We start from the raw sequence: 27,893 nt of genomic DNA, 5'->3' as shown, positions 1-27,893 counted from the left end.
ACGTTAAGACCCCACAAGATGACCATCAGGCAAAGCGGACAGACAACCCCAACCAGGCACCGAATCCACCAGCACCTTGATCTTCAACTTCCGGCCCCCAGAACTGGGAGAAATAAATGTCCATTGTGTGAGCCTCCCAGTCTATGCTGTGGCCGCAGCCCGGGCACACAGGAGTCCACGCTGGGCTTCTGGGGGAAAAAACAGTGAATTCTTACGGGACTTCTTCCTTTCTGCCTTTCTTGGAGGATAAAGTCTTGGGGTCATAGAAACTAAAATGCGTTTTAAATAATAGCATCCCTACCCCAGGAAAGAATGAATTTAGGAATGGCCCGCCCAAACATCTCTTGTCTATTAAATGTGTTAACTTCAGCAGGAGAGGAAGACTATAGATATTTGTGGTCTTCGTGGTAAAAAGTTATACACAGGTAAGTGTATCTAAAAACTCTTCTGTGTCTCAAACAGTTGCAAGTTTTTCAAGCATCTAAGAAACAGCCATGATTTACTAACCTCTCCAGTCTACACTGGGTTCACTGGGTGAACCAACCATGCTGGTGTGCCTCGGGCTGTCCTGGTTTTAGCACTGAATGTCCTATGTCCTGGGAGACACCTCCATCCCAGGCAACAGTGGGATGGTGGTCACCCTACGGCACTAGCCTTCCAGGCTGGGACGACCACATTCTTACCACAGACTGTCCGTCTGTATTTGGATACAAGCCATCTGGGTTTTGCTCTGTCTGCCATGCTTTCTAGTTCTGTGTGAACAATGCCAAGTTCTAATTCAGGTAAGGGACTGGACCTTCTCAGACAGAGTCTCCCCAGTGAATCTGTACCACTACTTAAAAAAAAAAAAAAAAAAAAAAAAACCATGCATGTAAACACATATATTTTAATTCAAGTTTACATAGAAACCACAAAAATAGCTACTAGAAAACATTCATTCTCTCCAGGAACAAGGTGGGGTTTGTTTTTTCCCTCCAATTTTTATTTTTATACATTCTTGTGACATCTCCCTCTGTAGGGAACAGGAGCTTAGAAAGATCAGCTTTTTCGATGATTCCATCCTCAATATACATCCGAAACCATACAATATCGCAACCGCCCGCGGGAGGGTGAAAAGCAATCTCTTAATACTGTTCTGTGTCCACAACGGTAAATACTGGTTCTGTCCCTCCCCCAGAGCTGATTTCTGTTGCCTCCAGAGTGACTGGTTTTAAAGGACCCGGAGCTGTGGGGCTGATCTGCACAGCGTGGAGGCCTGCCCTGCTCTCGGGAGTCTGCATCCGCGAGCCCTCCCGGCAGATGCGTGTTCTAACATGGGGATATAAATGAAGGCCTCGGATATTTTCCAAATAGAGGCGGGTCGTGATAGGAATCATTTGTCCTCCTTAGTACGCATTTACCAGATCACAAGGCGGGGGAGGGCCATCAAACTGAGCCCACTCTGACTCACAGAAGAGACTCTCCCCATCTTCAGTCTGTATGGACATCAAACCCATAGGCTGTCCCTTTGACCAACAAATCAAGGTGATTTCTATACCTTTCTACTTCTACAGACACCATCACCTACTACTGCTAACAAAATCAGCCCATCTCTGTACTAGAAATAAGGAGCCTCTGTTTGCAAAGCTGTCGCCTCTGGACCAGTTTGTGACAGGTACTAGCTCATCTGGCCGACAGTAACGGTTCAAATGGGCAAGTCAACTTTGTCTACCCCCGTATTCGGTGTTTGTCAGATCATCCTGAAAGCTTTGCTGTCTCCTACCTCCACTTATTAAGAAAATACGCTCTCCCTGGACTGTCGGCTGTTGCCATTTCTGGGGGCTGAGGAGATGGAGGTCTTGGGGGCCACAGAGCCACACTGTGTGACACCCCCCCCCGCCAACTCCTCGTACCATAACCACCACCCCCATCACCATAACCCACTTGAGGCTGCTGTCACTTCGAATCGTTATTCCTCAGCTCACTACCCACAGTTCTAGCTTCTGTGTTAGAGGAAATACAGCTTCAACTTGATATGCCAGGAACAAGCTTGGATTAAAATAATGCTATGCTGTGAGAGATACTATCTTTGCGTGAGGCCAGACCTTTGCAGATGGAAGCCTTAAAAGTAATGCCCTTATGTAAAATAAAAGCACCCTCCCTCTAGTATCTTAAACTCTGCGATATAGACTTGAAGGTCGGCATCCTATGGCCCGGGGTGGGTAGGGCCTTTGCCTTCCTCCAGGGGCCCCTCCTGGATGCTTCAGTGCCGGACAGCCAGATGGAGGCCCAGCTCCTTCCCCCCAAACATCATCTTCTCTTCAACGTTAGTATTCTCTCCCCTGAGCAAACGACCCCAATGGTAACGATTTCTGTTAAAAGCTCAAAAACTTCCTCGAGGTCAGTGCTTGTTCTCCATCCCCCAGGCTCTGAGTTCACAAAGACCTCGGACCTTTCCACGGTGGGCTCAAAGGGCTTGTTTGGGGGGCACCATCCACTCTGTGCTCCCGGGGTCACTGCATGACCATATGGGAAGCCAAGTTCTTGTCCGAGAATCAATGGTCTCTTTATGGTGTTTGGGATCTGCCTCCCACCAGGGAAATTCAATGTGTAGGTGCTTAGGGCTAAGGTGCAGAGAAGCTCCAGAACTTGGGTTGTAACAAAAAAGGCTATTTAGACCATGTACTACTTAACCACCTAGTGCTGCAAGAAAGTACCCGAAGCTAGTTCCAAGGATCATTTACCCTGCACACACAGGCCCAATGCAGGGTTCTGGGACCTGTGCAAACATAGCAGGTATATTAGGGACTTGAAATACCACATTAGGCTGAGGCCATCCTCTCCATAAATAAAACACTATATTTTTTTTTTTTATAAAGCTCTGCATATAGAAAGCAATTCATTCATGTCTTAAAGTGATTTTAACTTTTTCCTAAAGATAAAAATCATTTAGAGCCTTTTTTTTTTTTCCTTAATGGAAGCAAGCTACTTCCTTCCTAGGATTTCTTTTCGAGAAGACTTAGAAAAATGCATACATTTTTTCTTTCCGATGCTAGTCTTATTACTTCATATGAGCACATGCAAATAAGATTGACTCATAAATATATTACTTGGATTTTGTCACCGTATAGGCATCTGACCTATGGATAGTTAATTATGATTTTATACAGACGTGAGGCATTTCTGTGACCAGGAGCAGAACTGGTAGAAACTGCCTCTAGGAGTGGAGAGAAAACTCCAGGAAAAGGAACTTTGAAGACTAAAATGATAAAAAATATTTCTGTCAAAGTTCCAACTCAAAAATAAAATTCCAACGCCTTTTAAGGCGTGAATTAATTTGAAACCTTCACAGATGACAATGTAAATTGACATCGCCCGGAGCACTCTGGCGAAAGAAAAAGGGGGCATCTTCATAAAGAGTGAGCCTCCCTCCTTCTAATTAGTAAAGGCCTCTGTGTGTTGCCATGTTACCAAACACCACTGAAAAGGAAATATTGATCAAAACCAGTGTCCCTCACTGTCCTCCTCCTGATCGTCTAGATAGAGGAGGGCCACTTTCTTTTCATCCGAAATCACCGACCTCTGGTCTACCATCCTCTGTAGCTGCACCGTTTTGTCAAACTCAGCCTGCTCCTTGCCCTTTTCCCCGGGGACTTGGTGTCCGTCCCCAGCAGAGCCCTGAAAGCTCCCGTCAGCCACCCAGGCCTTCCCGCTGCCCCCATCTCTCCAGGCACCAGGGTCAGGGGTGCCATGTGCGGATGCTTCTGTCCCCACGGGGAAGATGACTGTGGTCTCTCGTGTCCAGCGGGGGGTCACTTCTATGTTACTCACGTCCACCTGAAAGGGAAACGGGGTGTCTTTGGGCCCCAGCGCCACCCGCCTTAGCACTCTGTGGCTGTCTGCTAATTTGCCTTGCTCGGGGGAGCCCACTGAGCCAGCAGGTGCAAGGGTTTCAGACACAGGTCCTTGGAAGACCACTGTTTGTGGAGGTTCTGGATGCTGCGGGACCCAGCCCAGTGTACCTGCTAACGCCCCAGGCCTCTTCTGCCCCTAATGCGTCTCCCACAGTGGCATCCTGAGGCAACTGGGAACCAGGCCTTGGGAGGCATCCTCTCTGGTCACCAGGATCTCACCATGCACAGAGTACCTATGGGCAGCCTGGCTCCCGTCTACCGAGCCTTGTCTGTGGGCACTGCTGTGCCATTTGCTAAGTGCTCTGGGCAGGGGGACGATCTGCTCAGCGGCTGGGTGTCCCCGAGACCTGATTTTGACCTGCCCAATGCATCTGCCTTTCCCTGACCAAGCTTCTGTGACACCCAACCCCCTTTTGTCTGAGGGCTGTGACCTAGATTTGCTCACGGAACCCCCTTCTAGGGCCAACCTGAAGGGGCCTTACGGAAGTCTGGGGATCCGCAGAGTCTCAGTTTGAAGATAATCACTGCCCTTCCCCACCCTTAGAAATGGGGCCTGAAAAATAACTTCCCTTTCAGCGTGAGACTGTTTGGAGCCAAACACACTGTGCCTCTCTGTGTCTATGGAAAGCTCCATGGGGCCAGGCTCTCCTGTGCACACCCCCTCGCCCAACTCCTGAGGCAGGGACAGATCCTGGGAGGAAGACTTGACTTTGATGAGGACCCAAGGTGAGGTGCCTCCAAGATCAGGTGGTGCCGGCCGAGCTGGCTGCCTGACTTAGGTCACCTTCTCCACTTACCTCCACCACCTGTGCAGTGGGTCCCTCGTGGGAGACGTGCTTAGTTCTCCAGATGCCTGCGGGGCCTACCTGAACGCGCCTCACAGACCGGCTCACATCCTCGAGCACGTGTGACTGGGCGAAGGCCCTCGGGCTGGTGACTTCCACGGTGGCCGACACGGGCCCCTGGGACGTGACCGGCTCTGTGCTGGGGGAGGCCCGGCCGGCCTCGTCCTCCTCACCGTGGGGGCGGTACAGCTCCTGCGTGGCCCAGCGCCTGAAGCGGAGGCCGGCCCCCGGGGCCTCCGCCACGCTCTCCCTGTCTGGGCTCCCGGGGCCCGGGCTGTGCTGCCTGGCCAGACTGTCTTGTACCACCGACTCCACAACCTTCTCGATCTCCCCGGCTTCATCTTTGCTCAGCTCCTCCAGATCCAACTGATTGGCGTCCACGGTTTTTGAGAGGTTCACTTCGGCAACCAAGGTCACGGCCCTCCCACCAGAGGTATGCACTTTCTTGACGTCAACGGACATGTTCCCGGGCCCACCCTGACCCTCTCTGGTGAGGGCCGACAGCTCTTCCTTCACGCGCTCTGGAAGGTTCTCCTCCAGCTGCCCGATCACTTCCACCAGCTGGTGTCGGGGCTCCTTGAAGGCCCCCTTGATGGACATATGGATCTCGTGTGGTATCTTAATCTCCTTCTCGATGACTGTGGGTTCAGCATGGAATTCACCACTTCTAGTTTGTTCTTTCCAGTGACTAGGACCCGCGTCCTCCTCCGGTGGAGCTTCCCAGACGTCTGGTGGTTTCACAACTGTCTCTCCCGACCCATCTTCCCTCTTGGTTCTTCTCCGAGACCCGGGCACAATCTCATCTTGCCAAGAATACCGGATGGTGGACTCTTCTTCAATGTGGATCTGCCCATACACGGAGCCCTCGTCCCTGTCCTGCCCCCCAGGGTGCTCATCAGGCGTAGACACAAAGTAACTCTGCTCTCCCCCTTCCGAGTCGCCCGCCTCCGTGACTTCTTCGACGTGGGTCACACTCTCATGGGGCCACCCGGTCTTCTTACGCTGGTTTCCTGCGAACGTGACGTCTGCTCCTCTATAACCTTCTTCCTCCTCAACAAGCCCCTTGGAGCCCGGAGACACATCGTCCACCTCCTCCACTTCGAACGGGGTGGAAAACTCCTCTGCCTTCTCGCCACTGACGTAGCTCATGGGCTCCTCGACGATCTCCACGTTGACGACCCTCGCCCTGCCCTCTCTTCCTTTCAGAGCCAGGTTGACGATGTCTCCGACCATCTTCCCGGCCGCCTTTCCCTTCGGGTCCACCTCCTGAATGTCCTTGCTCAGGAGGTAGTCCAGGCCGGCTTCGTCTGACACATCGACCTCCTCCGTCAGTCTCGACTCCACGACGATCTCGGTCTTTGTTGTCCCGTCACCGGGAAGCTCTTTCCTGTCCACGTAAGTGACCTTTGTGTCTGGAAAAGCATCAGCAGACGCCTCCGCCTCTGGAGACTGGGTGAATTGCTTCAGGATGCTGGACACGATGTGTTCTGCCACGGTTTCGGTCGTGGACTCGCCCTTCGGCGAGCTGGCGGTGTCGCCGGGGCCCAGCCTGAACCGGGCCTCCCGGGTTTCCACGCCTCTCCCGGTACCGTCACGAGTGTCCTCCCGTGGGGGCGTCTGGAAAGCTTTTGGGGCCACCTGTGGCGAGCTCTCGCGGGAGACTCCTAGACTGATGGGTACCTCTCTCTCTCTCACGCTTTTCTCCTGCGCCGACTCCCTCCCTCTCCCCTTTTCCCTCAGTTGCTGGCTTTCTCTCATTCTTGCTTCTTTATCTAACTTTGTCAGCTCTTCCCACCTTAGGTTTCTCTCCTCTGAAGCCCTCTCTTTGGAATCAAACATCTTCTCTTCCCACTTTTTCTGGACGGTTCCTGGCCTGTTTCTGTCTTGTTCCTTCGTGGCGTCACCTTCTGTCTTTGTCACAGCGATGGTCCTCTCACTCGACCAAGTGCTTTGGAAAGAACCTGTGGACACGTCACCCCGGGGTTCTCGGTAGGACTTGGAGGCCACAGCAGACTCTCGGGCCGCACGGGCGGAGGTGTCCTGTGGAACCGGGGTTCTCGGCCTCTCAGGGAATGTTTTCACCGGAGCTTCAGTATTTCTTAAAAGACTGTGTGTTGAAGAGAAAGTTCTGAAGTTGGTTGGACTCTTGGAGATTTTCTCATGTGAGCTGGAAGTTTTTTCGTAAGTTGTTTCCTGCTGGGTGGTGGTCCGGGAAGAATATTCTGAACCCAGGAGGCCTCTTCTGGCTGCACTCCCAATGGTGGGCTGTGCCAGCAGGTGAGGGCGCCGCGTCGGGCTGTGGCTGAAGTTGGCTGCGGGTGCTTTCTGCCTTGCAAACCGATTCCTCTCGTTTTCCCTGTGTAACACCGAGCTGGCGTATCGATAGGACGTGCTCCTGAGCTCTGCAGAAAAGGACAGGGATTGTTACGTTCTTTCATCTCAAACCCCGTAGTGCCATCATAAAAGTGTACGGTCACGGCAAAACGGGCGTTCTAAATGAGAGACTCTCGGTCCCCAAATCATTTTTTCTGGTGGTTTTAAAAATCCTGTTACAATAAAACACAGCACGACACGTGCTTCAAACCAATACCTTTCTCCGGTTACCGGTCTGAAAACGTCATGAATCTTCACACACGTATCAAAGCCGTGATCGCAGAGCACGGTACATGCAGCAGAGAGGCCCGGGGTGCCTGTTTCCAGGACTGAAATGTCACAATGTCATGGTAATTTGGAAACATTCATTTTGACTTTGTTGACCTAAGTTTCTGAGACACGTTTCAGCGGATTAGAGCTTTAGTGCAGGATTACTAAGGACCAGCCAGCATTGTCCCTCCACCATCCCATGGGTTCTTATTTGCCGTTGGTTTCCACGTTGGGCCAACAAGTCCTGCAGAATTTAACTCTTCCGAAGGCTCCCTGACTTCTACTTTTACCCTTCTATTTTTACAAACTTTTCATCTGATAGGGAGAAAGAGCCTGAAGCCGACTAGGCACCAGCACTACGGTCTGTTTTAATGTCAGAATCCTGGGTGTGGGAGGCCAACCGCGGGGCTCCCTGCCTGGCTTGGGGTCACCCACAGAGGGTGCTACCCTGGGCGTGTCCAAACTCCACCACTAGGGGACCCGTTCCTCAGAGTGGCAGCTGGTAGTTCGGAGGTGCCCGGAGAGCGCCCCCTGGTGCCTGCCACACCCCATCTGGCTGAGTCAGGAGAGCGACTCCCCCAGCTTGGTGTCCCTGTCATGGCAGCCAAGGGCAGGGGCCCCTGGAGGACAGATCCCAGGACACAGGAGAGAAGCCAGGCCAGGACATTTTCTATGAAGATTCCTCCTTTCAAATCAACATACTAATCCTGAACAGAGATGCTCCAGAAGATGAACCCCTAGAAAAGCACAGGAAGCATCTGGTTTTTAATTAAGGTCCACGGAGAAATATGGAAGATGACAGACTGGCTTCAGGTTTTATCACCTTGTGGGCAAGTGGCCAGGATTATTCTAGACCATATTACAGGAGAAACATAAGCGTCTCCATAAGCACTGAGAAATTCCTATGTAGGAACACATCTGTACGTGTACTCAGTGAATAGTTAATGGGTATGTATATCATACAGGACAGAGAATGATCTGGAAGCTCAAAGCTTCATGAAAGATGTCATCGCCTGTCCTCTTTCTTCTAACCCTCCTTGCTTTTGGCATAATCTGTAACGGCCAGACTAAGTTTAGTTTACAAATACTGTCTCTGTATCCTTTAAAAAGCTTGACAAAACAATCAAGGAATGAAACAGAGGCTCCCTGGAGCCCTCCTGCTGAGCTCTTCCTAGACCGGTGACCACAGCTCAGCAGAGATCCATCAAGCCCTAGCCCTAAACTGTTGGTCCCCCCCCCCAGTCTGGCCCTACCCCTTTTCTCCTCTCTCCCAGCTAAGTGAAGACTTATGTACCCTCAAGTACAAAATGAAGCTAAGTAAACCTTGAAATCGGGTGAACAGTATCTTTGGCTTTTGTCAACCTTACTGGCAAAATCAGAAGGCAAACTTGTTGGATGCTGTCTACGACCAAATCCGAACCAGACACAGATACCTGGAACCAAAACCGTGGTTCTCAACCCAGTGACCTTTGAAAGCTGTGAAGTGCCTAAGAGGGCTGCAAATTTTGAAAAATAAAGATGGAGAGTGTTTTTTGTTTGTTTGTTTGTTGAAATCTGCCATCTATCCAGATTGGCAGTTAACCAAATGTTCTTTGGATTCAAGTACCAAAGACGTGCATTCCCAAAGTGCCACGATTTTGAATATGGTAACAGTCAGGGAGACTGAAACCCTGGTGAGTTAGCCGGAGACTGAGCGTACTGTATGTAATTCAATCTGTCCTTCCTCGGCCAGAAAGCCCTTTAAGTTCCATAGGGTATTAAAAGCTTTTTTTTCTCTTTTTCCTAAAGTCATTCTACAGGTTCTTAGGGTCCTTCTAACGGACGCTACCCTGTTCTGTGGGTTCTGCGGCTACCAGGAATATGAGCTTTATTCTGCAGCCTCCGGCCTCCATCAAGACGGACCTCAGGGCTCCCAAGAACACTTGTGGCATACACCAACCTGACCTGCCTAGGCCGACCCGGGGCAATACAAATGGTGTAACCGTTCCCACCTCTGCCTCTCGTGGGGGAGCAAGTTCCAGAATGTTGACTCCATGCTTCACAGAGTCACACCTCCCTATACTTGTGTTAAAGCTGTAAGTCTTCCGTGTGTAAAGGGCACAGGGCGGTCCCTCCAAAGGGTGGGATACACAAGCGCCCGCCCAGCATCTCCCCCTCTTCCCCCCCTCGTCTCCACCAGCCCCTTCGCCTCCCTCCCCTACTGGCCAGAGGAATCAATGAGTTTCCTAAGCGTTTTCCCACACATTCCCGTTTACATTCTTACTTAAACCACAAGACCCGTTAAATAAAATCTATTTGATACTTGACAGAGGGATGAATAACGTTCACCTGAAAAAAAAAAAAAATCCTGTCTAACCCCAGTTCTTCCAGGCAAATGATGCTTTCCAATTTAACCATTTAACAGAATGAAACTGTTCAGACGGAAAACGTCCCAAAATTAAATAATTGGCTTTTCTTCTATTTTTACCTTGTGGTATGTTTTCAATGCACTCAGTCAAGATTATCTCTGGATTGCTCTCACCTTCCAGTAAGGCTCTGTAAAAATAATTTAAAAAAGAAAACAACAAAACTCATCAGGAAACAGAAGAGTGAGATGTGCTGCTATAAGTCACGGTACGTAGTACTTGGCCAGTGACCACAGTGCCACAGTGCCTTGTGTTTTAGGACTCGTGTCTGAAGATACAGCACCGGAGGGGCGCAAAGCCCGCTGGCAGGCCTGGCTGGACAGAGCGATGAAAAGAACAAGTGGTGAGGGCTACGGAAGTTTTGGAGAGGCAAGCCCTTCTGGAAACCCCTTCTAAGGCCAGGATGAGGGGAAGGAGGAGGTAGACTGGTGAGGACCAAGGAGGGTCTGTCTGGCGGTCAGCGGTCTGTCTGGCTCATCTGGGAAGCAGGGAGGGGCCCACACATGGCAGGTCACCCCAGGCCAATTACAACCCCCCACTGGGGTCCTCCTGGAGTCCCAGGTTGGGGGGCTGACTAGGAGCAGAGCAAGGATGCCATCTGTTTGTAAATAAGGCAGCAGAGGGCATGTGTGGTTTTCATGCTGGGTTCTCTGGGGACATCTTGGAGCTCTGGGGAAGGAGAGAAATGGAAAGCAGTCAGGTAGACAAGGAAAAGGCAGAGTGGTAGACCCCCACCAGCACCACTCCAAGGAGCCTTGGGGCACCCACAGAAGCATCCCCTTATCTCCTTTAACAAAACAGCAAAGGGCACTTGACTGGGTGAGCCCTTCGGCCTCATCTAGAAGTCTGAAACTGCAGACTCCCCCTGAAGCTGTCATTCCCATGCACAACCGAGAGCCCCGGGGACAGAGTACAGGGGCCGGCGGGCTGGGACAGCTCAGCCCCGGTCAGCAGCGGAGGCCCGTCACACGGAGAGACCCCTAGGACGCCGGCTGCTGCGGGCACAACAGTTGTTCGGTCGCTAGAGCAACGTGGGAAGTCGTCACTACCTTCGGTTCCAAGGAGTACACCACATATGGCAAAGGGCAGCCAGAAGCAGGGCCCACTCGGAAATAGCGGTAACCATGGAGAGCTGGGCACTGAGACAGGGCAGGGCCGCCAGATCCAAGCGGGGACTCGGCGGTTCGGGCAAACCAGTGCCAAGTTCCATTCCCGCTGATTCAGACGCGGGGATTCCCGCGAGGGCGAGGACCCCACAGGCAGGTAGAGAGCAGCCAGGGAGGGCCCGCCCCGCGGGGAAAAGCCAAGAGTGGGACTCCACTCGAGGGGTCCATGGGTGGGCCCACCACGGAAGCGGGGGCTGAGGTGCACACAGGTGGACGTTCTGGAAGACTAGGGGCAGGGGCTTTATACAGCCCCAGCCCTTCCAGTTGGCGCCAAAGCCAGGAAACCCGACACCAACACATTAATCCCACACCCTCCTGACCCAGCGTTTTAGGTTCCAGGAATACAAATAGCCTCCATTGCCGAGAAAATTCTGCCGTCTGTGCATAATAAGGGGAAGGTGAGGGGAGCAGTCGGACTCTAAGGGTCTGCGCCGGAGGCTGAGGGCCGGAGAGGCGACTGGCCACAGCGCTGGGGGCAGGGCTTGGTAGGAAGGCCAAGTTCCACTTGAGGTCTTCCCTCCACCTGCTGGGCGGGAAGCTTGGGGATCACAGGGCTTCTGCCTCCTCCAGCTGCCCCGGCCAGGACACAAACACCTGTGACGAGACCAGGTCAGCAGAGAACTCAGTGACAGGGCAGGGCAGGGGGCTGGGGGCCCTAGCTTCCCTCATCTCTCAAAGAGGAATGCTTTTGCTCCTCTTTCAGGGGAAATCCAAACCACCATCCAGTTTCAACGGAGTCCAGGACCCTGACCAGGACACGCTGGTTACCTGGGAGTGGCCGCCAGTCTCTCCCACCCCAGCATATGTGAGGTCATGTGCTGGTCACCAGGCCTGGCTAAGACTGGACACCTAGCATGGCTCGGACCCTCCCCTCGGCCACCCCAGAAGCACTTCTAGCAGCCCCCACGCAGAGCCAATGATAAGCATCCGGCTCTGGGGTTAGAGGACTGCCAGGCAGGGACAGCATCTTGGCTAAAGGCACCCAGCTCCTTCCCCAGGATGGAGAGTCTACTGGGACCCTGGCAGCCTGGGCACCCCTGCCAAGCCCAGGACAATGGCATTGTGTACAAACTTTCAAAAGAACAAATCCTGTGGCCGGACCCCCTGGACTATATTAACACAAGCACATTCAACATCTTTTGGTGACTTGCATCCAAACACCCCTCCGGGGCTCTTCAGAGCCTATGAAACTTCTCCTGGACAGGAGCCCAGTCCTACTGTGCAGGGCTGGCTCCTAGAGGGCAAGGGCGTGGGTCTCCTTCCCCACCCCAGCACCTGGCACACGGCCTTCTGGGCACCGTCGAGGCACCCGTCGTTTAATTCACACCTTAATTAGCAGACGCCTCTCATGCCACACATGACATCCTGCCCTCCACCAGGACTAAGAGGACAGAGGCACAGACGAAATCGCTCAGGAGATGCCAGAAATTTCCTCAAAAGCTCCAAAGGGCACATTTTTAAGGAACAGACTCATGCAACTTTAAGAAAAGGGTAGAGCATTCCCTGGTTATTTTGAGAGCACTGGCGGAAAACGGCCTCCAAGCCGTGGTGACTGTGTGAAATGCCAACCCCCTGAATCACGAGCTATTAGGGAACGTTTCATACAGTCCGACAGCTTGGCGGCCTCTGAAGCAGGATAAGCAAACACGTGTGGGAAAACCAAGTCCCCGGCCTCATTAAGGTGTCCAAGACTGCTCCATAGTGCGTAAGTGAGCTATAATGTGGCCTCTGGCCAGGCTCCAGGCCCTAATAGACCCCACTGGTCATCTGAGCGGAGCCCAGGGTAGGCTGGGGCTCTCTGTCCAGGATAGATTATCCTAATGGAATTTCAGGGCGTGTTTGCTGTTATTCTGCCCTGGGGGCACAAGGCACGCCCTGTCCCCGAGAAATGTGGACAAAAGAGGGACAGTTGGAGGATGTTTCCAGAAGGCAGGTCAGTGCAGCCAAATGGGATGGATCACAAAGTGCTTCCTGGACAACCACAGGTGGGGAGTGGTGGGAGGAAAAGGGAATGGGAGCTGGGAGAAGCCTCAGAACGGCCTCCCCAGCCTCCCAGCTCTCGCGAGGGTGGGGAACCCCCTGCCACCTTGACTGGAGCAGGGCTGGGTACAGAAGGGGGAAGCAGGGAGAGAGGACAAGCATCGCCATCCGAATTGGAAAGGTCCTGCCCCACACCACAGGCAGATAATGGGAGATAATACCGAGGCCATGCTGCTTCTGGTCCTTCCTCTGTGCTCAGCTCTAAACCACATATCCAAATGCATCCATCAGTTCTAGAGACTGAAAAAAAAATAAATCAAATGATAGACAGACCTAGATTACTAATAAAACAGAGAAAAGCAGCACTGGGAGTGGTTGATGGAGAAACTTCCCGAGTGAGGAAGTTTGCCTGGTTCCAAATCCCGCGCCTGCCGCTTCCTAGTACTGAGACCTTGGGCAAGTCACTTAAACCCTCTGTGCCTCAGTTTCCTCACTGCTGAAATAGGCAGCATTCACAGGTGTGTGGTGGTGGCTCTTCTAGAAAGTTCTCGCAACAAAGGCTGTCACGGAATAGGGGCTCAATCAATGGTCACAGTCATCGTGATCATCATCTTCTACGGACCTGAGAAGAAAGCGGACTTTCAGTTGAGGAGAAGAGATGATGGAAAACCTAAAATCCTGGTGGACAGAGAGCAACTCGTTTCTGCAGTGATGTGGGGAGAGCTAACAGCCACGTGTATGGGTTACTCCTCTCAGCCGCCTCTCCTCGAAACTACGAGATTTTATTAATTTCAAGCATTTTGCCTAATAACCAGCTAAGTCTCCGTGTTAACACACACATGGTTCTAAGTTTTCAAGAGAGCGGGACTTAATTTAACAAAACAAAATGGAGTTCTCCAAGCACTGGAGAAATTCCAAAGAACCATTTTCCTTCAAACAGGTGCATGAGAGGGGGTAGGTGAGCCCCTTCTCATTAGTCATTATTTCATTATTCATTCATTATTATTACACAATAACACAGGGGCCGGAAATATCATTACAACAGGGAAATTGCCAGCAGTAAGCATCATCTCTACTGCTTTATGAGTGATCCAGATCGAGATGGAGTATGTATTTCCTCCAGTTGAAACACTGTTTCTTCTCCCGGCCAGTGTAAGAGAAAACAGGAAGCGCCTACGTCCCTGCTGTACAGACACACAAAGACCGGGTGTTTTGACATCGTTGTGTCCGACCTAACCTTTTATTTATTTTTATAGATTTTTACTTATTTATTTATTTTCCAGAGAGAGACACACACACACAGTGAGAGAGGAAACACAAGCAGAGGGAGAGGGAGAAGCAGGCTTCCTGCAGAGGGAGCCCGACATGGGGCTGGATTCCAGGACTCTGGAATCAGGACCCTAGCCAAAGGCAGATGCTTAACAACTGAGCCACCCAGGCGCCCCCTGACCTAACCTTTTAAAAGGACTGTGCCCGAAAGCGCCCAGGCAGCAAATCTTTGCATTCCATTTTCATATCTGGCCAGCCAAGACTCCCTTCAGTATTTTTCTTTTGAAAAATGGTCTGGCTCTGCTTTCCATTCTTTCAGGTGACATTTAGAAAACCTCTTATGTATGTGAGCCCCAAAACCTTAAAAAAAAAAAAGGCTCTCTTAAATTTTGAGGGAGAAGGCCTATCTGTCCCCCATTCTGAAAGCCAGGACGGGCCTCTTACGTACTCGGTTTTCAGAGCCCGCAGTTTTGTGGGTTTGGGACTCGGTTTATTCCTGGGGGAGCAGCTGCTTCATGGAGAGGGCTGGCCTCTGGTGGTCTGGTCTGCCAGAGCATGTGAGAAGTGGCCATCTTCTCCCAGGGTTCCAGCCGGGAGCTGCCCAGTCTGTTCCCAGCCCTTCTCCCAGCCAGGCTCCAGGCCCTTGGTCAGCCTTCGCGGAGGCTCCCTTGGCCTGACCACCCTGTCAGCTCCTTTCACCTGAATCTCCAGTGACTGTAGGGACCCCTGAGGCTTCCCTGTGCCCAGTCCTCCTGCGTGCCAGCGGCCAGCGGCGAGCAGCCTCCCCCCTGCCCCCCGCCCTCCTACCGCCACAGAAAATCCACCTCAGTGGCCTCCTGTCCCAGGCCTCTGCCTCCCTCACCCGCCTCGCACTCTCCTTCCTCCCCGTGTTTTCCGATCGGACTCCCCCACCTGGAGCTCCTTCCCGAGTCTCTCCCTGCCCATCCACTTCTCAATGCTTATTTTCCCAACCCTTCGAGGCCAACTCAAATCTCACCTCTTTTGAAAATCTCTTCCTGCCAACCTCGGCTGGAAGCTCTCAGTCTCGCCTCTGAACTGTCTTTATCTGACCCAGTAAACGGTCTGTAGGACCTGAGTGGACCGGTCCCTCCCCACGTGCACCCCTGACTCCCCAACAGCCCCTTGTCCTGCACGTCTGTTCAAATCCCCACCATCCTTCAGGACCCCGATCAAGCTCACCTCCCTCCTGAAGCCTTCCCAGATTCTCACAACTCCCTTCTCCCCCCCAGAAATCTGGTACTCGTGTGTCTTACAAGGCATTGTTTCTAATGGTGTGCGGTGGGGAGGGACTTAGGTCCATGTGGTTTTGTCCACAGCACCTGACCCTCAATGCCAACCCCCACTCTGTTCTGTAGGTTTGTGGGCTCCTCTGAGCTGGCGTGGCGCCCTGCCCACCAGCGTCCCTGGAGCAGCCAGAGAGCACAGGCCCTGCTTATAGAACACGGCCTCACAACCGTGGCTCTTGCCCATTCTTCAAACACAGCCCTTCAGGCCAGGCCCCCAAAAGCACGCCTGCCCCAGAAGCCCAAATGCCTGGCAGTGGCCACAGATGCCACACTAGCTCAGTCCTTGGGTTCTCACCCAGACGGCCCCTCTGCCTGGTAGTGCTCCCCGACGTGATCTTCTGGAAGCCCGCACTACAGGCCTCGCCCACCATCCCCCGCCACGGCTCCCTGCACACCACTCGGCCTGCCCATCATTCACCTGCCTCTAGGCCACTGTGAAACTGGCTCAGTGCCTTCGGGATGCTCCTGCGCTGCTCTGGTGACAGTGGGGGACACCTTAAGTCACCGGGGATCTTGTCAGGAGCTTGGCTTTGACCAGAGGGTCTGGAATGGGCCTGAGAGTCTGCATTTCCCACCAGCTTGGGAAGCCAGACGATGCCGATGCTGTCAGTCCATGGCCCCTGGAGCGGCGAGGGCCCGCAGCCGTGGTTCTCTACCCTGGCCGCGCTGGACAAAGCCTGGGCCCTTCCCGTGCCAAGCAGATCGGAATATTCAGGAATGGGCCCAGGGGACGATGCTTTAGCAGGTTCACCAGCAGACCCCCAGGTACAGATGAGGCTGGGAACCACACTCCCCTCAGTGCTCGGCGGCTGGTGTAATAAACACTCATGCCCCAGGAGGCCTTGTGACTATGTATGTGGTGCACAAGCCCCTCTAGCCCCATGTAACTTCACTGGGGACAAGCGGATGGGCGAGCCCTGGCCCCTGGTGGGGGGCCCATCTTCTCCTGTACTCCCCCTGGTGCCTCGGCCATCAGGTTACCACCCGTTGTCCCCTGTAGTGCGGGAGGAGAGGGCTCGTTCTCACACTCACCTGCCGAACAAGGCACCAGTGTCTTCCCGGGTCAGTGACTGGCCTACTAGGTTTGAGGATGTCCTCCAGCCTTAGACACTGGGGTTCACTTTGTTCGAATTTTGTTATTTTACTGAATTGCGTCTTTACTTGCAAACCCTATGTCTACATTTAGTTATAAATGACACTATTCTGTTATCAGTGTTTCTTATTCACTGGGAAGGCCAACCGGAAAGGGCCCATATCTGGGTTCGGGAATGCGTGTGACACTTGAGAACTGGCCCCAGCAGAGCTGACAAGTCCCAGCTGTACAGGTCTGGGCTTCCAGCTCGCAGGCTCCTCAGCCGCTTGGCTTCTAGGTGAGATGCTAAGTCAACACACCGACATCAACTCCGCAGCCACGGGGGATGGGCCACTGCAGGGAAAACCTGGGGCAAATCCACCCGATCTCGGTCAGGAGCGGGAAGCTGTGCCAGCCACACCGTTAGCCATCCACCATCAGCCACCCTTGACCCCTCTGGACAGGGCTGGTGAGGAGTCACACTGCGCGGGGCCCTGGGCCGTGGTCCCCAAGAGGCTGACGGTCCCTGCTGCCCTCCCTGGGGGAGGTGTGGAAGAAAGGTGAACTCCCTCAAAGACGAGGGTTATAAAGATCAAGCAGGCACCTGTGAAGGGTTCAGAAGAACAAAAGGGCACTGACACAAATACGCATGTTCATCCCTGTTCTCAGAATTGGGGCAGCAGGACAAAATATAGGAAGAGTCACATAAGAGATGCCAAGGGCTTCTCTGCAGGACACAAGGCAGTGACAAAAATGCTAGGCGCTCGGCTCGTACAAAGAAATGGGTTATGTTCCACTGCCCGTATATCTTTTCGGTCTGTGGGCATCTCCCAGATGCCCTGAGCACTGGGAGGCAGGGAGGCAGGCAGCCGTTCTGAACCCTGGGCTTGGGATCTGCGGCTAGGCAGGGCCGGGCTCCTCATTTCCCCTGTACAAACTTGGACGTCAGAAAGACAGACAGTGAAATCAATCACCCTCTTCCCTGAAAGTACTGTGGCCTTCTAAATTCCGAGGAGGAAGCCAAGTCAATCCCTAATTGGGTTAGAGCAATGCCAGAAACAGACAGAGGCCATAAACTCTGTCTCCGCCGACAATCAGGCTGCCGACGTGAGCACAAAGGCTCCCCGTCAATGCCCTTGAAAAAAGCTCCCTGTCGATGCCCTTGAAAAAAGCTAGGTTGTGAACAACTACCAAAAAGTCGGGTGCTAGATGCTCGGGCAAGACGCCGACAGGCCCTCTGACTTCTCTGACAGAGAACGAGGGGCAGGACAGAGCAAGGAAAGAAAGGGCTCGAATCCCAGAAGGACAAAGCACAAGATGAAAGTCTCCAAATCCAACCTATGGAACTATTATGACAAGGAAGATCCAACTGCCTCTGTACAGAAAAGAGTCACGCGACGTTGATGTCACCTAACACAGGCACAGCTGTGGGTCTGCTGGGATAACCCCACATTTGCTCTAGGACAGTGCCAGTTTGGGGCACCTCCCACCCCAGAGTCACTCCATGTAGCTCACAGGACAGTGGGCCCTTCTAAGTTCCAGAGTACTTTTTCCCCCGACCAAGGACAGGGACAGGCACATCGCCCAGTGGAGCCAGATTGCAGGGCCCAGGAGTTTAGCTGAGATGGATGAGCAAAGAGTCCCTTCCGCTGACCAGGGGGGCAAGACCAGAAGGACAGAGCCAGGAGCTGGCTGGAGCCCATCCTGCCACAGTGTGGGCAGAGCTGAGAAGCTAAGAAGGGAGAGCCCAGGGAAAGCAGCAGGGACAGTCACTGTTGACCACACCCAGACCTACTGTGCCTGCAACTAGGGACTTTTTCCATCAAGCGGGGAATAAATGCCTTTGTTGGCTTGAGGCAGTCTGTGAAGGGCTTCAGTCAGTCCTGATTAATACTTCCTTCCCCACCAAATGAAGCCTGTTTTGAAGTTTTCCTTATTAGTAATTCGGATCACCTGACCCAGCTTGATTTAATTTTGTGATTTTCCATCCCATGAGATTTCCAAGGAGACTGTGAGAGATGGCCCTTGAGAAGGACGGGCTGTCTGGGCCTCCTCTGCCCTCTCTCTGTGTCCTGAGCCCCCTCCCCTCCGCAGGATGCAGCCACATCACGGTGCTCAGAGCAGGGACCCGGCAGAGCCCCCAGTGGCTTGCCTACCTCTCTGACCAGCTGGGGCTCTTCCAAGAGCTGCTGTATCCTAGGCAGGCCTTGCCCCTTGCATCGGGCTGAGGCCAAGGACTGCCCTGACAGTCAGAAGGGCCCTGGTGACAGGCTGACTAAGGCAATTCTTCCAGACAATGCACGGTGGGGCTAGCCCAGGGCTGCAAGGCGGACTACCTGCACACCCCAGCCAGACATGCTCTCTTAACCCAGGCCACTTGGCTGTTAGGAGAGCAAAGTCATGATCAGGCAGCCCACAGGGAGTGCTGAAATGTGCCTGGGCTCTGTCCAGGCTCTGCCTCCCACCAAGGGAGTGGACCTTAATCCCTTCTTAGCCTCTCCAGGTTTTAATGCCCCCCATTTGTTAGCAGTGATGACGTCAGAGGATGGCATTTACCACTGCATCTTCTCACTCGCGGAGAGGCAGGCTTTCCAGAGCTCAGTCCCAGCCACGGCTGATTCATGCTCTGATGTCCCCTGGGAATGAAGGGGGCATTGTGTCCACTTCATATGACTTGGTGGGTAAGGCACAGATCTCTCACCAGTCTGGGTCCCTGGTCTCCAGGCCCCCCCTGCCCTCACCTGCAAAAGGGGCGAGTGGTTTCCACCCACCAGAGACAGTACTGCGGGCAGTGAGCAGCCGCAAAGCACTTGCGCTGTGTCCCACAGGCAGTAAAGGCTCGAGAATGTTAGTGGCTGGTACTGTCCTTCCAAGTGGGAAACCTGGGTATCTCAAAAGTCCTTCTGCTGTAAGTGCCTGAGATCTGCCCCCTTCACCAGTCCTCACTGAGCATGGAATCTGCAGGAAACACAGGACATCACCCCAACCGACCTCTTACCCCCCGGGGGCAGGAAGGGGAGAGCCAAGGAGAAGCATCGCTTTCCAGACTGTGTTCTCCGCCCAGCCCCCATCTGTCCCCTTTGAGGGCTTTGAGACTGTTTCTTCCAGAATGCTCACCCCCAATTCAAGTCATCATTTTAAGAAAGCCGGCTGCCTAGAGGACCACACTCATCTTCCAGGAGAAGAGCAGTGCCTCGAGGCCAAACCCATGGGGAGTTGAGTCAGAGCCCTGGGATTTGAAGCCACAGTGTGATGGGCACTTGGAAGTAGACTTTTTGGGTCTGAGTCCTCCACTTTCTAGCTCCCTCACTTCTCCCCCTATAAATGCTGTACCTAATTCCTAGGATCCAAGGAGTTGACAGGTGTGAGCCTCTTGCCTCGTGCCCAGGACACACACACCCCAGGCAAGGGCACGAGTTCTATGAGCCCCATCACGGGGAGGGAGGAGGCATCTGCTTGGCGGTCTAAGTGTGGCACCCATCCTCCTCCCATTTTGGCCCAGTACTCGCCTGGCCATGCCAGGGGTCTGCTGTCTGATCATCACGTGGCCCCAGGGACTCCAGAGGCTATGGGGGATTTCACCCAAGCAGCATCCTTACCGGTACGTGGCCACCTCCAGGCTGAGGCCGGTCTTCACCTGCACGAGCTCCTGGTAGTCCCGCAGCCGGTCAGCCATGGCCAAGGTGAGGGCTGCCTTCTCATCCTCCAGGCAGGCTATCACTCTCTAAAGAGAACAAAGGGCTTTTAGATGGGAGGGCTTGAGTTCTCCTGAGTCAAACTGAAGGTACCAACAGATCAGGATGCAAAAAGGAAAAAAAAAGTCTCTAGGCTTATGAAAGACGCAGTCATTCTAAGGGTGATCTTAAATACAGTTTGTCTTCCCCATGGAAGTTTTTTTTTAAAGAAATGAAATCTTGCCATTTGCGACGACGTGGATGGAACTAGAGGGTATCATGCTCAGCGAAATAAGTCAATCGGAGAAAGACAATTATCATATGATCTCCCTGATATGAGGAAGTGGAGATTCAATGTGGGGGGCTTGGGGGGCAGGAAAAGAATAAATGAAACAAGATGGGATCAGGAGGGAGACAAACCATAAGAGACTCTTAATGTCACAAAACAAACTGAGGGGGGGTCAGCGGGGAGGGCCATAGGGAGAGGGGGGTGGGGGTATGGACATTGGGGAGGGTATGTGCTATGGTGAGTGCCGTGAAATGTGTAAGCCCGACGATTCACACACCTGTACCCCTGGGGCTAATAATACATTATATGTTTATTAAAAAATTTAAAAAATGTTTAAAAAGTAGTTTTTTTAAATTATTATTATTACATAGGGGTGATTTTGACAGGGGACTGACTGCTCTGTTCCCACTCTCTAGTGAGAACGAATGCTTAGAAGTTCCTGAAAGCATCTTTGTCTTTCCAACATTATCCGGCTGCTTAGGAAAGTCAACACCGCCAATCGGTCTAAGGGGATCCTCTTCAAAGAGAGCCCAGACCACAACACGGGGCTTTCACAGTATCTGAAACGGAAGCCCCACCAATTTGAAACACAATTTCCCCCCAGACACATAATTTCCCCCAACACTAAGCAGGTTCTCCCACCGAGCTCTTTGTTTCACCCAGAAAAGCTGCCCTGGTGAGACAGAAGATCCTCAGGGCATAAATATCAACGTGGACCCGGATGTGACTCTTTCTTGACTGTGCTCAGAAGACATCACTAATGAGCTCTCCCTCCCACGTGCTCCTATCATGCTCACAGCCCTTAGGGCACGTCCACTCACACCTGGCTAATTACATCTACCCCTCTGTCCCTCCCACCAGCTGGGAGACACTGCAGGGCATGGCCGGCTCTCTTGCGCATCCCCCACCTCTAGAAAAGCGCTCATCCCCTACAAGTCACCCTGTACACAATCAGTGAACTGCACTTGAAATGATCACAATAATGCGTGTTGCCTCCTTAAAAACATGCTATTTTAAATCGACACTGTCTTTGAGCTTGTAAACACAGCGGCTTCGTCTGTACCATTTTACGGTTTCGTTTCGACACTTCGGAGTTGCTCTGGGGAATAATTAACTGAGCAAATATTTAAACACTGAAATGAGTCCATATTCTTTAACTTCTGGTTGGTAATGGAAAACAGCCTTATTTCTGAAGACAGTTAACTAAACTGGCTACATTTTTAGACATTGATCTTTGGGGAATTCAAAAAAGACAGTCGGGAGAGGGGATCTGTTTCTACTCCCCCTTGTAATCCCTCCAGCAAAGGCACCAGGTGATATGCTGAAGGTCCGCAGTAAAAATGTAAGATCAGCAAAAACCGACAAATTAAGATCTCACGCTGGATCCACTACTTTAAACGATGCATGATCAGCATGTAAATAATCCTACCTCCCTGAGAGTTCTGTACCCGCTAATGATTGTTGCTAGGTTCTCTTTGTGTACATAAAGCACACTAAAAACCAAAGCATTTAGGTTTGAAAGCTGAGGAGTTGATTTAAGAACCTCTAGCTAGTATCCCAGGGTAGATCTACATTAATATTCTCCAAAACTGGCATGTAAGTAGATAGTGAGGCTTGCCTAAAGCAGACCATTCCAGTCTTGACTAAAGTGACAGGGCTGCCAAAATTTAGCCGTGATATTTAAACATTCTTCTGCCAAGTTTTGGTGTTAAAACCCTACACCCCCCCCCCCATTTTAGAGGGAGTATAATCCCAGGTCTAAGATTAGAGTGTAAGACATGCTGTAAACATCCCAATATTACACCTTTTCACTGCAGGAGATGAAACCTGAATATCAAAACTTGGAAATCAGTACTGATCTTTTTCTTTAAAGAGAACTTCAATTATTGTTAAACTGTTAAGTTATCACAAACACTAGGTTCTCTATCCATGAACATCCTGAGGAGGTCAGAATCCCCCCGCCATGCGAAACCACAGGTAGGCACAAAGATTCTCTCTCTTCCCAGAGGGCACAGAATAGATCTGCACCCCCACAAAACAGGAGGGGGGGGCACAGAAACCCAAACTGTGTTGTAGTTAAAATAAGTATAGTTCCAACCACATTTCCGTGTGATTCAACTCTCCCAAAACTGTCAAAGGAAAATGACTTGGCTTTTGGAAGCGGGAACGTAAATAAGACCTTTTGGCGCCAGTCTCCATAGAGACTGTGTAACTGATCCTGCTGGTTGAAGCAAGCTTCGGCGTGGCATTGACTTTGCCAGAAGTTTTCGAACCAGAGGCGCTGGAGCAGGACACCCAGCACTGCTGATTCTAACCAAGCAAGAGCAGTCCCCCACCTAACGGTATAAAAGCTGGGGAGAGAGGTCACCTTTTTGAGTTGCTATTTCGGGAACTTCCGGATGGCATCACGGGTGATGATGCAATGGAGGTCCGTACCAGGGACAGCGTGCTGCTGGGCAGGTCCGAAGAAAACTCCTTCTCCTCCCCCAGCGGGAGCTGCTCTCAGCTGAGCTAGTCCCATGGACAAAACAGGAAGAGCCTGCGAATGTCACGGTCACTCAGAATCCTGACTGGTGGAGCTCGAGTGAATTTAGATACTGGGACGACCTCCCTGACACATCAAAACTAAATGCATTTGGAATAACGAGCGTTAATAGAAGGCTACATTTTTAAAAAATTTTATTTGTTTTTAGCTCTAGTCCAGATAATATGCTCAACTCCAGACTCGGGAGGGTATCTCTCAGTACGAGGCTGACATCTAAGAGGCATCTCAGAGTGAACTCTGATCTCCCACCCAAATGGGCCACATCTCCTGCTCCCAACCCCCTTCAGCAACGAGCACTCCTTCCTCCACACCCCCAGTGGTTCAGGCAACAAGTTCTAGAGTCGACTAGATGTCCCCCCTCTCTTCCACTGCCTCCAACCCACCTGCAGGCCTTGCTGGGCTTTGACCTCAGAGAACAGCTTCCTCTCAGCTCCTCGTGGCTGCCCCTGGTCCAAACCTCCAGCACCTCCTGCCTTGATTAGTACAGAGGTCCCCTAAAGAGTTCTCCCTGCTCCCAACTCTTGTCCCACACAAGCCCCAGAGCAAGGACATTCAGATATAGCCGGTCACCATTCACCTCTCCTCAGTATCACCCATGCTGCTCAGAGCCAAAGCCCAAGTCCTCGTAGAGGCCACTCCCCCCCCTCCCCCGCCCCCCGCCTGGCCACACCCACCTCCAGGACACCCTGCACTGTTTCCACCTCAAGACCTTCAAAGACGAGGGACTTTCTTCTCTGTTTTGTTTCGTTCAGGCTATATCCCAGGCACTCAAGACCCAGGCTCGGCCCACGACGTGCTCTGTCGTGGTCGGATGAACGAATGAACCCAGCGTGGGCACCCTGGGAGCCGTTTTTATTACCGCTGTTCCACAAATGGGGGAACAGAGACACAACCCGGGGCAGAGCCAGAATTCAGGCCCAGGTGGGGCAGCTAACCCCACCCCCTTCCGGTCAAAAGAAATTTCTCATTTGGTCACGTTTTGGGGATTTGGAAGCCTTTTCTAGTCAGCCTCAAAAGGTTAAGAGCTCAGTCTCATAAGCAAAAATCTCAGCGTTTATAGGGGTAAGGGGGGGCGGAGGGGTGGGGCAGAGGGGTGGAGCCTCAACCAAAAATGTCGAGGTGTGTTTTTTTTTTCCTGAGTTTTTGTCCAAAGCTTCTTCCAATGAGCTGGGAGACAGGGTGAATTACTCAGGCTTTAGGGGATCACAACCGTATACAAAATGCTAGGGGCTTGGATGTCAGTTCAGCAAAATTCTCTCTGGCAGATCTGGGGTGCGGGGCCCAATACACAGGCCTTTGGGGAAGAACCGCTTTTCCCAGAAAGAGAGCTCCAGCCAGTGTCCGGTTCTCTTGGGCCACAGAAGAGGCCCCAAGGCAGGGAGATAGTGGGCACTGAGGGGAGGGTTCCCACTAAACCACAGCGTAGGCAAAAAGTAAATGAATGAAACAGATCTGCCACGAAAACTATACTGACAGCCGGCTGGAAGGATCAGAAAGTGTTTTAAGGTTTCAGACTGATGGGCACCTCTGGGCCAGCCCTTAGGAAGAATAATTACCATTCTTCTATGAAGGCAGAATGCTGGCTTAATATTTCTCTTTGATGGATCAGAGAAGAGAGGAAATGTTGGATCTGGGGTTAGTGGCTCAGACACTGGCACCTGAAGAGAACATACGTGCCTCAGTTTCATCATCTGTGAAATGGGGCTCCTACTGGAATCTACCTCATAAGATCGGGAAGAGTACTAAGAGTGAATAGGTAGATATCAAGGGCCTGGTTCCTGGGGTATCTGGCATGCCAGAAGCACTTGATAAAAACTCTTAGTAATGAAACATTCACTACAGTAGATTAGTTAAACCCAGTTTTATTGTTTTCAGTCTCCCCAGACCGATCTTCTATAGAATGTGAAAAAAATCGAGGGCTTGGTGTTAAATCACAGATACTCTTTAACAAAATCCCTAGTATTTTTACCCTTAAAAAAAAATACTGATGGGGGATGCTTGGGTGGCTCAGTCATTAACATCTGCTCTTCAGCTCAGGTCATGATCCTGGGGCCCTGGGACTGAGCCCTGCATCGGGCTGCTTCTCCCTCTCCCACTCCCGCTGCTTGTATTCTCTCTCTCTCTCTCTCTCTCTAGGTCAGATAAGTAAATAAAATCTTCGGGGAAAAAATGCTAATGGTTTGATGTTGAATCTTAAAGATGCAATTTGAAATTCGCTGGCTTTAAAGCTAACTGGGGAAAGATCTGAGCTATGGATAAGGGCATATTCAGTGCGATGAAACATACAGATTGGAAGTGGAAAAAACAACAACAACAACAACAAAGTCCCGTCGACATTCCTTGCTCCCTATTTTTAGGGCAAAGATTCAAATTCCAATGAGAGAGGAATCACCAGACAGACTGCTGAGTCTAGTTACACACACACACACACACACACACACACACACCCCACCCCAGGATCCCGGAGAAGGCACTTCGCAGGTGGGCCCCTCCCCGATTCAGACAGCGTATCCCAAGCAGAAATGAGCCAAGGAGCTCCCACTGCAAGGGAATGGTGAGGAGAATGCTTTTGAAAACTATGAGGCAGAGGCCCAGCAAAACCCACATTCCACAAGATTACATTCCAAACAATTTCGTATTGCACTGCTTTATAGGATTTCCCATCTAGACGCCAGCTTTTTGAATACTGAAAACCCAAGGCAGTGCTCAAGACCTAGGAGCAGTCGATAGATATTCGCTGATTCTTTGTGGACACCTGTCACATCCCCACAGTCCTCTGTGTTCCCTTTACTCCTGCATTTAAACACACACACACACACACACACACACAATCCCTCTACCACAAATCTTTAACCCTAAGCTACAAATTATCCCCTTAAAATATTTCTGAATTTTTGTGGGTGTTGTTTTAAACTGTTGTCCTGAGAACTACTGATGGTATGATTTGGGGATATTTTCAATTCTGGCCTCCAGGAGGCAGGACCAGGTCCCATCTTAGTACCCAACTGGGACAATAACCCGCACAGGTGTCACCCCCCCCCCTCAGTGTCCGTTGGGGCTTTGCTTCTCTGAAATAGTAACTGTTTATATCACATCCTGCCACAGGGAGCAGCCCCTTTCCACAACTTTTCCACTACCCAGAGATCTGATATCTGCTGGGGAGACTTCGAGAAAAACATACCCGAAGGACCTCTTGCCTGCATGAAGGCGGCAGCCCTTCCCAAGAACGCACAAGGCAAGGCTCAGAGAGCCAAACCGGCCGCCTCCTACTGGGAAATCACTCTGGCAAAATAACCGTTTTACGCGATGATTTAAGTTTTCCCCAGGGGTGCCCTACCGCCAAGGGGCTGTCATTTTGAACAGCTGCCGGTCGGGACTTGACATTGCCGAGACACCTCCCAACACAGAGACCTAGCCCAGAAGGAACAGAGCTGTCGCTTCTGAAGTCGTTTCTGGAAGTCAGGGGGCTTCTTGTTGGACTTTTATGTGAATTAGGTCTGCGAAGCACGGGAAGCTGAAAGGGAGCCTAGGGCTGGCTGGGTCCTGGGTCTTTTGTCAGTTTGCACCCGCTCAAGGCAAGATCGAAAGAAACTGACAACCTAACAAGATGACAGGGACGGAATTCTCCACCGGGACCCACCACCCGGCACTAGCTGATCCACAAACCGCGCTCCTCTTCCGACGCAGAGCGAGGGACCCCCCTTCAGCGCTAAGTTGCCAGGGCCGGTCGAACCCCCTCTGGCCTGGCCCCCCACCCGCCGGCGGCGCCACGCCCCGGGCGCATGCGACGGGTCCAGGCAGCCCCGCCGCCCTCCGCCACCCCCCACCACCCTGAACACAGGTAGGGGCCCGGGGTGGGGCCGTCCCCCGCGCACGGACCTGCCGTTCCTCCGCCTGCAGCTCGTACTCCTCCTGCACCCGCCGCAGCTCTTCCTCCAGCAGCGCGCGAAGCTGCCCCAACTCCAGCGCCTCGCGCCGCAGCGCCTCCGCCTCCTGCGCGCACAGCCGCGTCTCCTCCTCGGCCTCGCGCCGGCTCTCCTGGCCGCGCCGCAGCGCCTCCTCCAGCTCGCGCACCTCGTCCTCGTACATCTGCACGGTGTCCCGCCACGACTCGGCCACCAGCAGCGCGTAGCTGTCGTGCACCTCCCGCAGGCGCTGCGGGGGCGCGGCGGGGCCGGTGGCGCGGACCCGGTAGCTCATGGTCAGGCGGGCGGCGCGCGCGCGCAGCTCCCGCACGTCCTGCTCGTGGGCCGCTTCCAGGCCGCGGCGCTCGGCCTGCAGCCGGCCCAGCAGCGCCTCGAGGGCGGCGCGCGCGCCCAGCGCCTCCTGCAGCTCGCGCCGCTGGGCGCCCAGCTCGGCGTCCAGGCGGCCGCGGGCGGCGCGCTCCTCCTCGCCCAGCCGCTGCAGCTCCCACAGCTCGCGCCGCAGCGCATCGCGCTCGCCCTCGGCCAGCGCCGTGGCCCAGCTCAGCTCGTCCAGCTGCTGCCGCAAGCCGCGCGCCTCCTCGGCGAAGCGGGCCTGCCCCTCGGCCCACAGGCCCTCCTGCCCGCGCCGGCCGCGCAGCTCCTCCTCCAGGAGCAAGTTTTCGCGCTCCAGCTCCCGCACCCGGCACACGTAGTCGTAGAGCCGGGCGTTGAGTTCCTGCAGCTCGGCCTTCTCGGGGCCCGTGTGCAGCCGCCAGGACAGCATCTTGCTGGGCGTACGGGGCTCTGGCGGCCGGCCGGTTCCCTCCTGCCCTGGTCTTGTCCCCTCTTCTGAGCCGCTCCGGCCCCGCCGCTATCCGGGAGGCCCGCAGACTGGGGCAG

General features: G+C 52.9%; 1 protein-coding gene across 2 annotated transcripts; it reads right to left on the bottom strand.

Annotated features, from left to right (window-relative positions):
• Positions 1-872: 872 nt before the first annotated feature.
• Positions 873-27,893, bottom strand: SYNM (synemin). Of its 2 annotated transcripts, none has more exons than XM_045070761.1 (5): positions 26,968-27,893; positions 20,180-20,304; positions 9,849-9,916; positions 4,691-7,140; positions 873-3,816 (listed from the first exon to the last, which is right to left on the bottom strand). In XM_045070761.1, the coding sequence occupies exons 1-5, from the start codon at positions 27,775-27,777 to the stop codon at positions 3,478-3,480; spliced, it is 3,792 nt and encodes a 1,263-aa protein (XP_044926696.1). In that variant the 5' UTR covers positions 27,778-27,893; the 3' UTR covers positions 873-3,477. The 2 variants fall into 2 exon arrangements, with proteins under 2 accessions (XP_044926696.1, XP_044926697.1); XM_045070762.1 differs by having other exon boundaries at positions 4,760-7,140.

Source organism: Mustela putorius, unplaced genomic scaffold, assembly GCF_011764305.1.
Source record: "Mustela putorius furo isolate JIRA1106 unplaced genomic scaffold, ASM1176430v1.1 tig00003972_pilon_pilon_pilon, whole genome shotgun sequence".
In the NCBI taxonomy this organism is placed as follows: Eukaryota; Metazoa; Chordata; class Mammalia; order Carnivora; family Mustelidae; genus Mustela; species Mustela putorius.
This window is presented reverse-complemented; position numbering and strand designations above follow the sequence as displayed.

What these genes read in the sequence shown, in the direction of transcription:
- SYNM (XM_045070761.1), bottom strand. Translation starts at nt 27,777, where the DNA reads ATGCTGTCCTGGCGGCTGCACACGGGCCCCGAGAAGGCCGAGCTGCAG. An exon ending in TGCAGGCGGAGGAACGGCAG is followed by an intron (nt 20,305 to 26,967) that starts GTCCGTGCGCGG and finishes TGTTCTCTTTAG; the next exon opens with AGAGTGATAGCCTGCCTGGA. An exon ending in CTGGAGGTGGCCACGTACCG is followed by an intron (nt 9,917 to 20,179) that starts GTAAGGATGCTG and finishes TTATTTTTACAG; the next exon opens with AGCCTTACTGGAAGGTGAGA.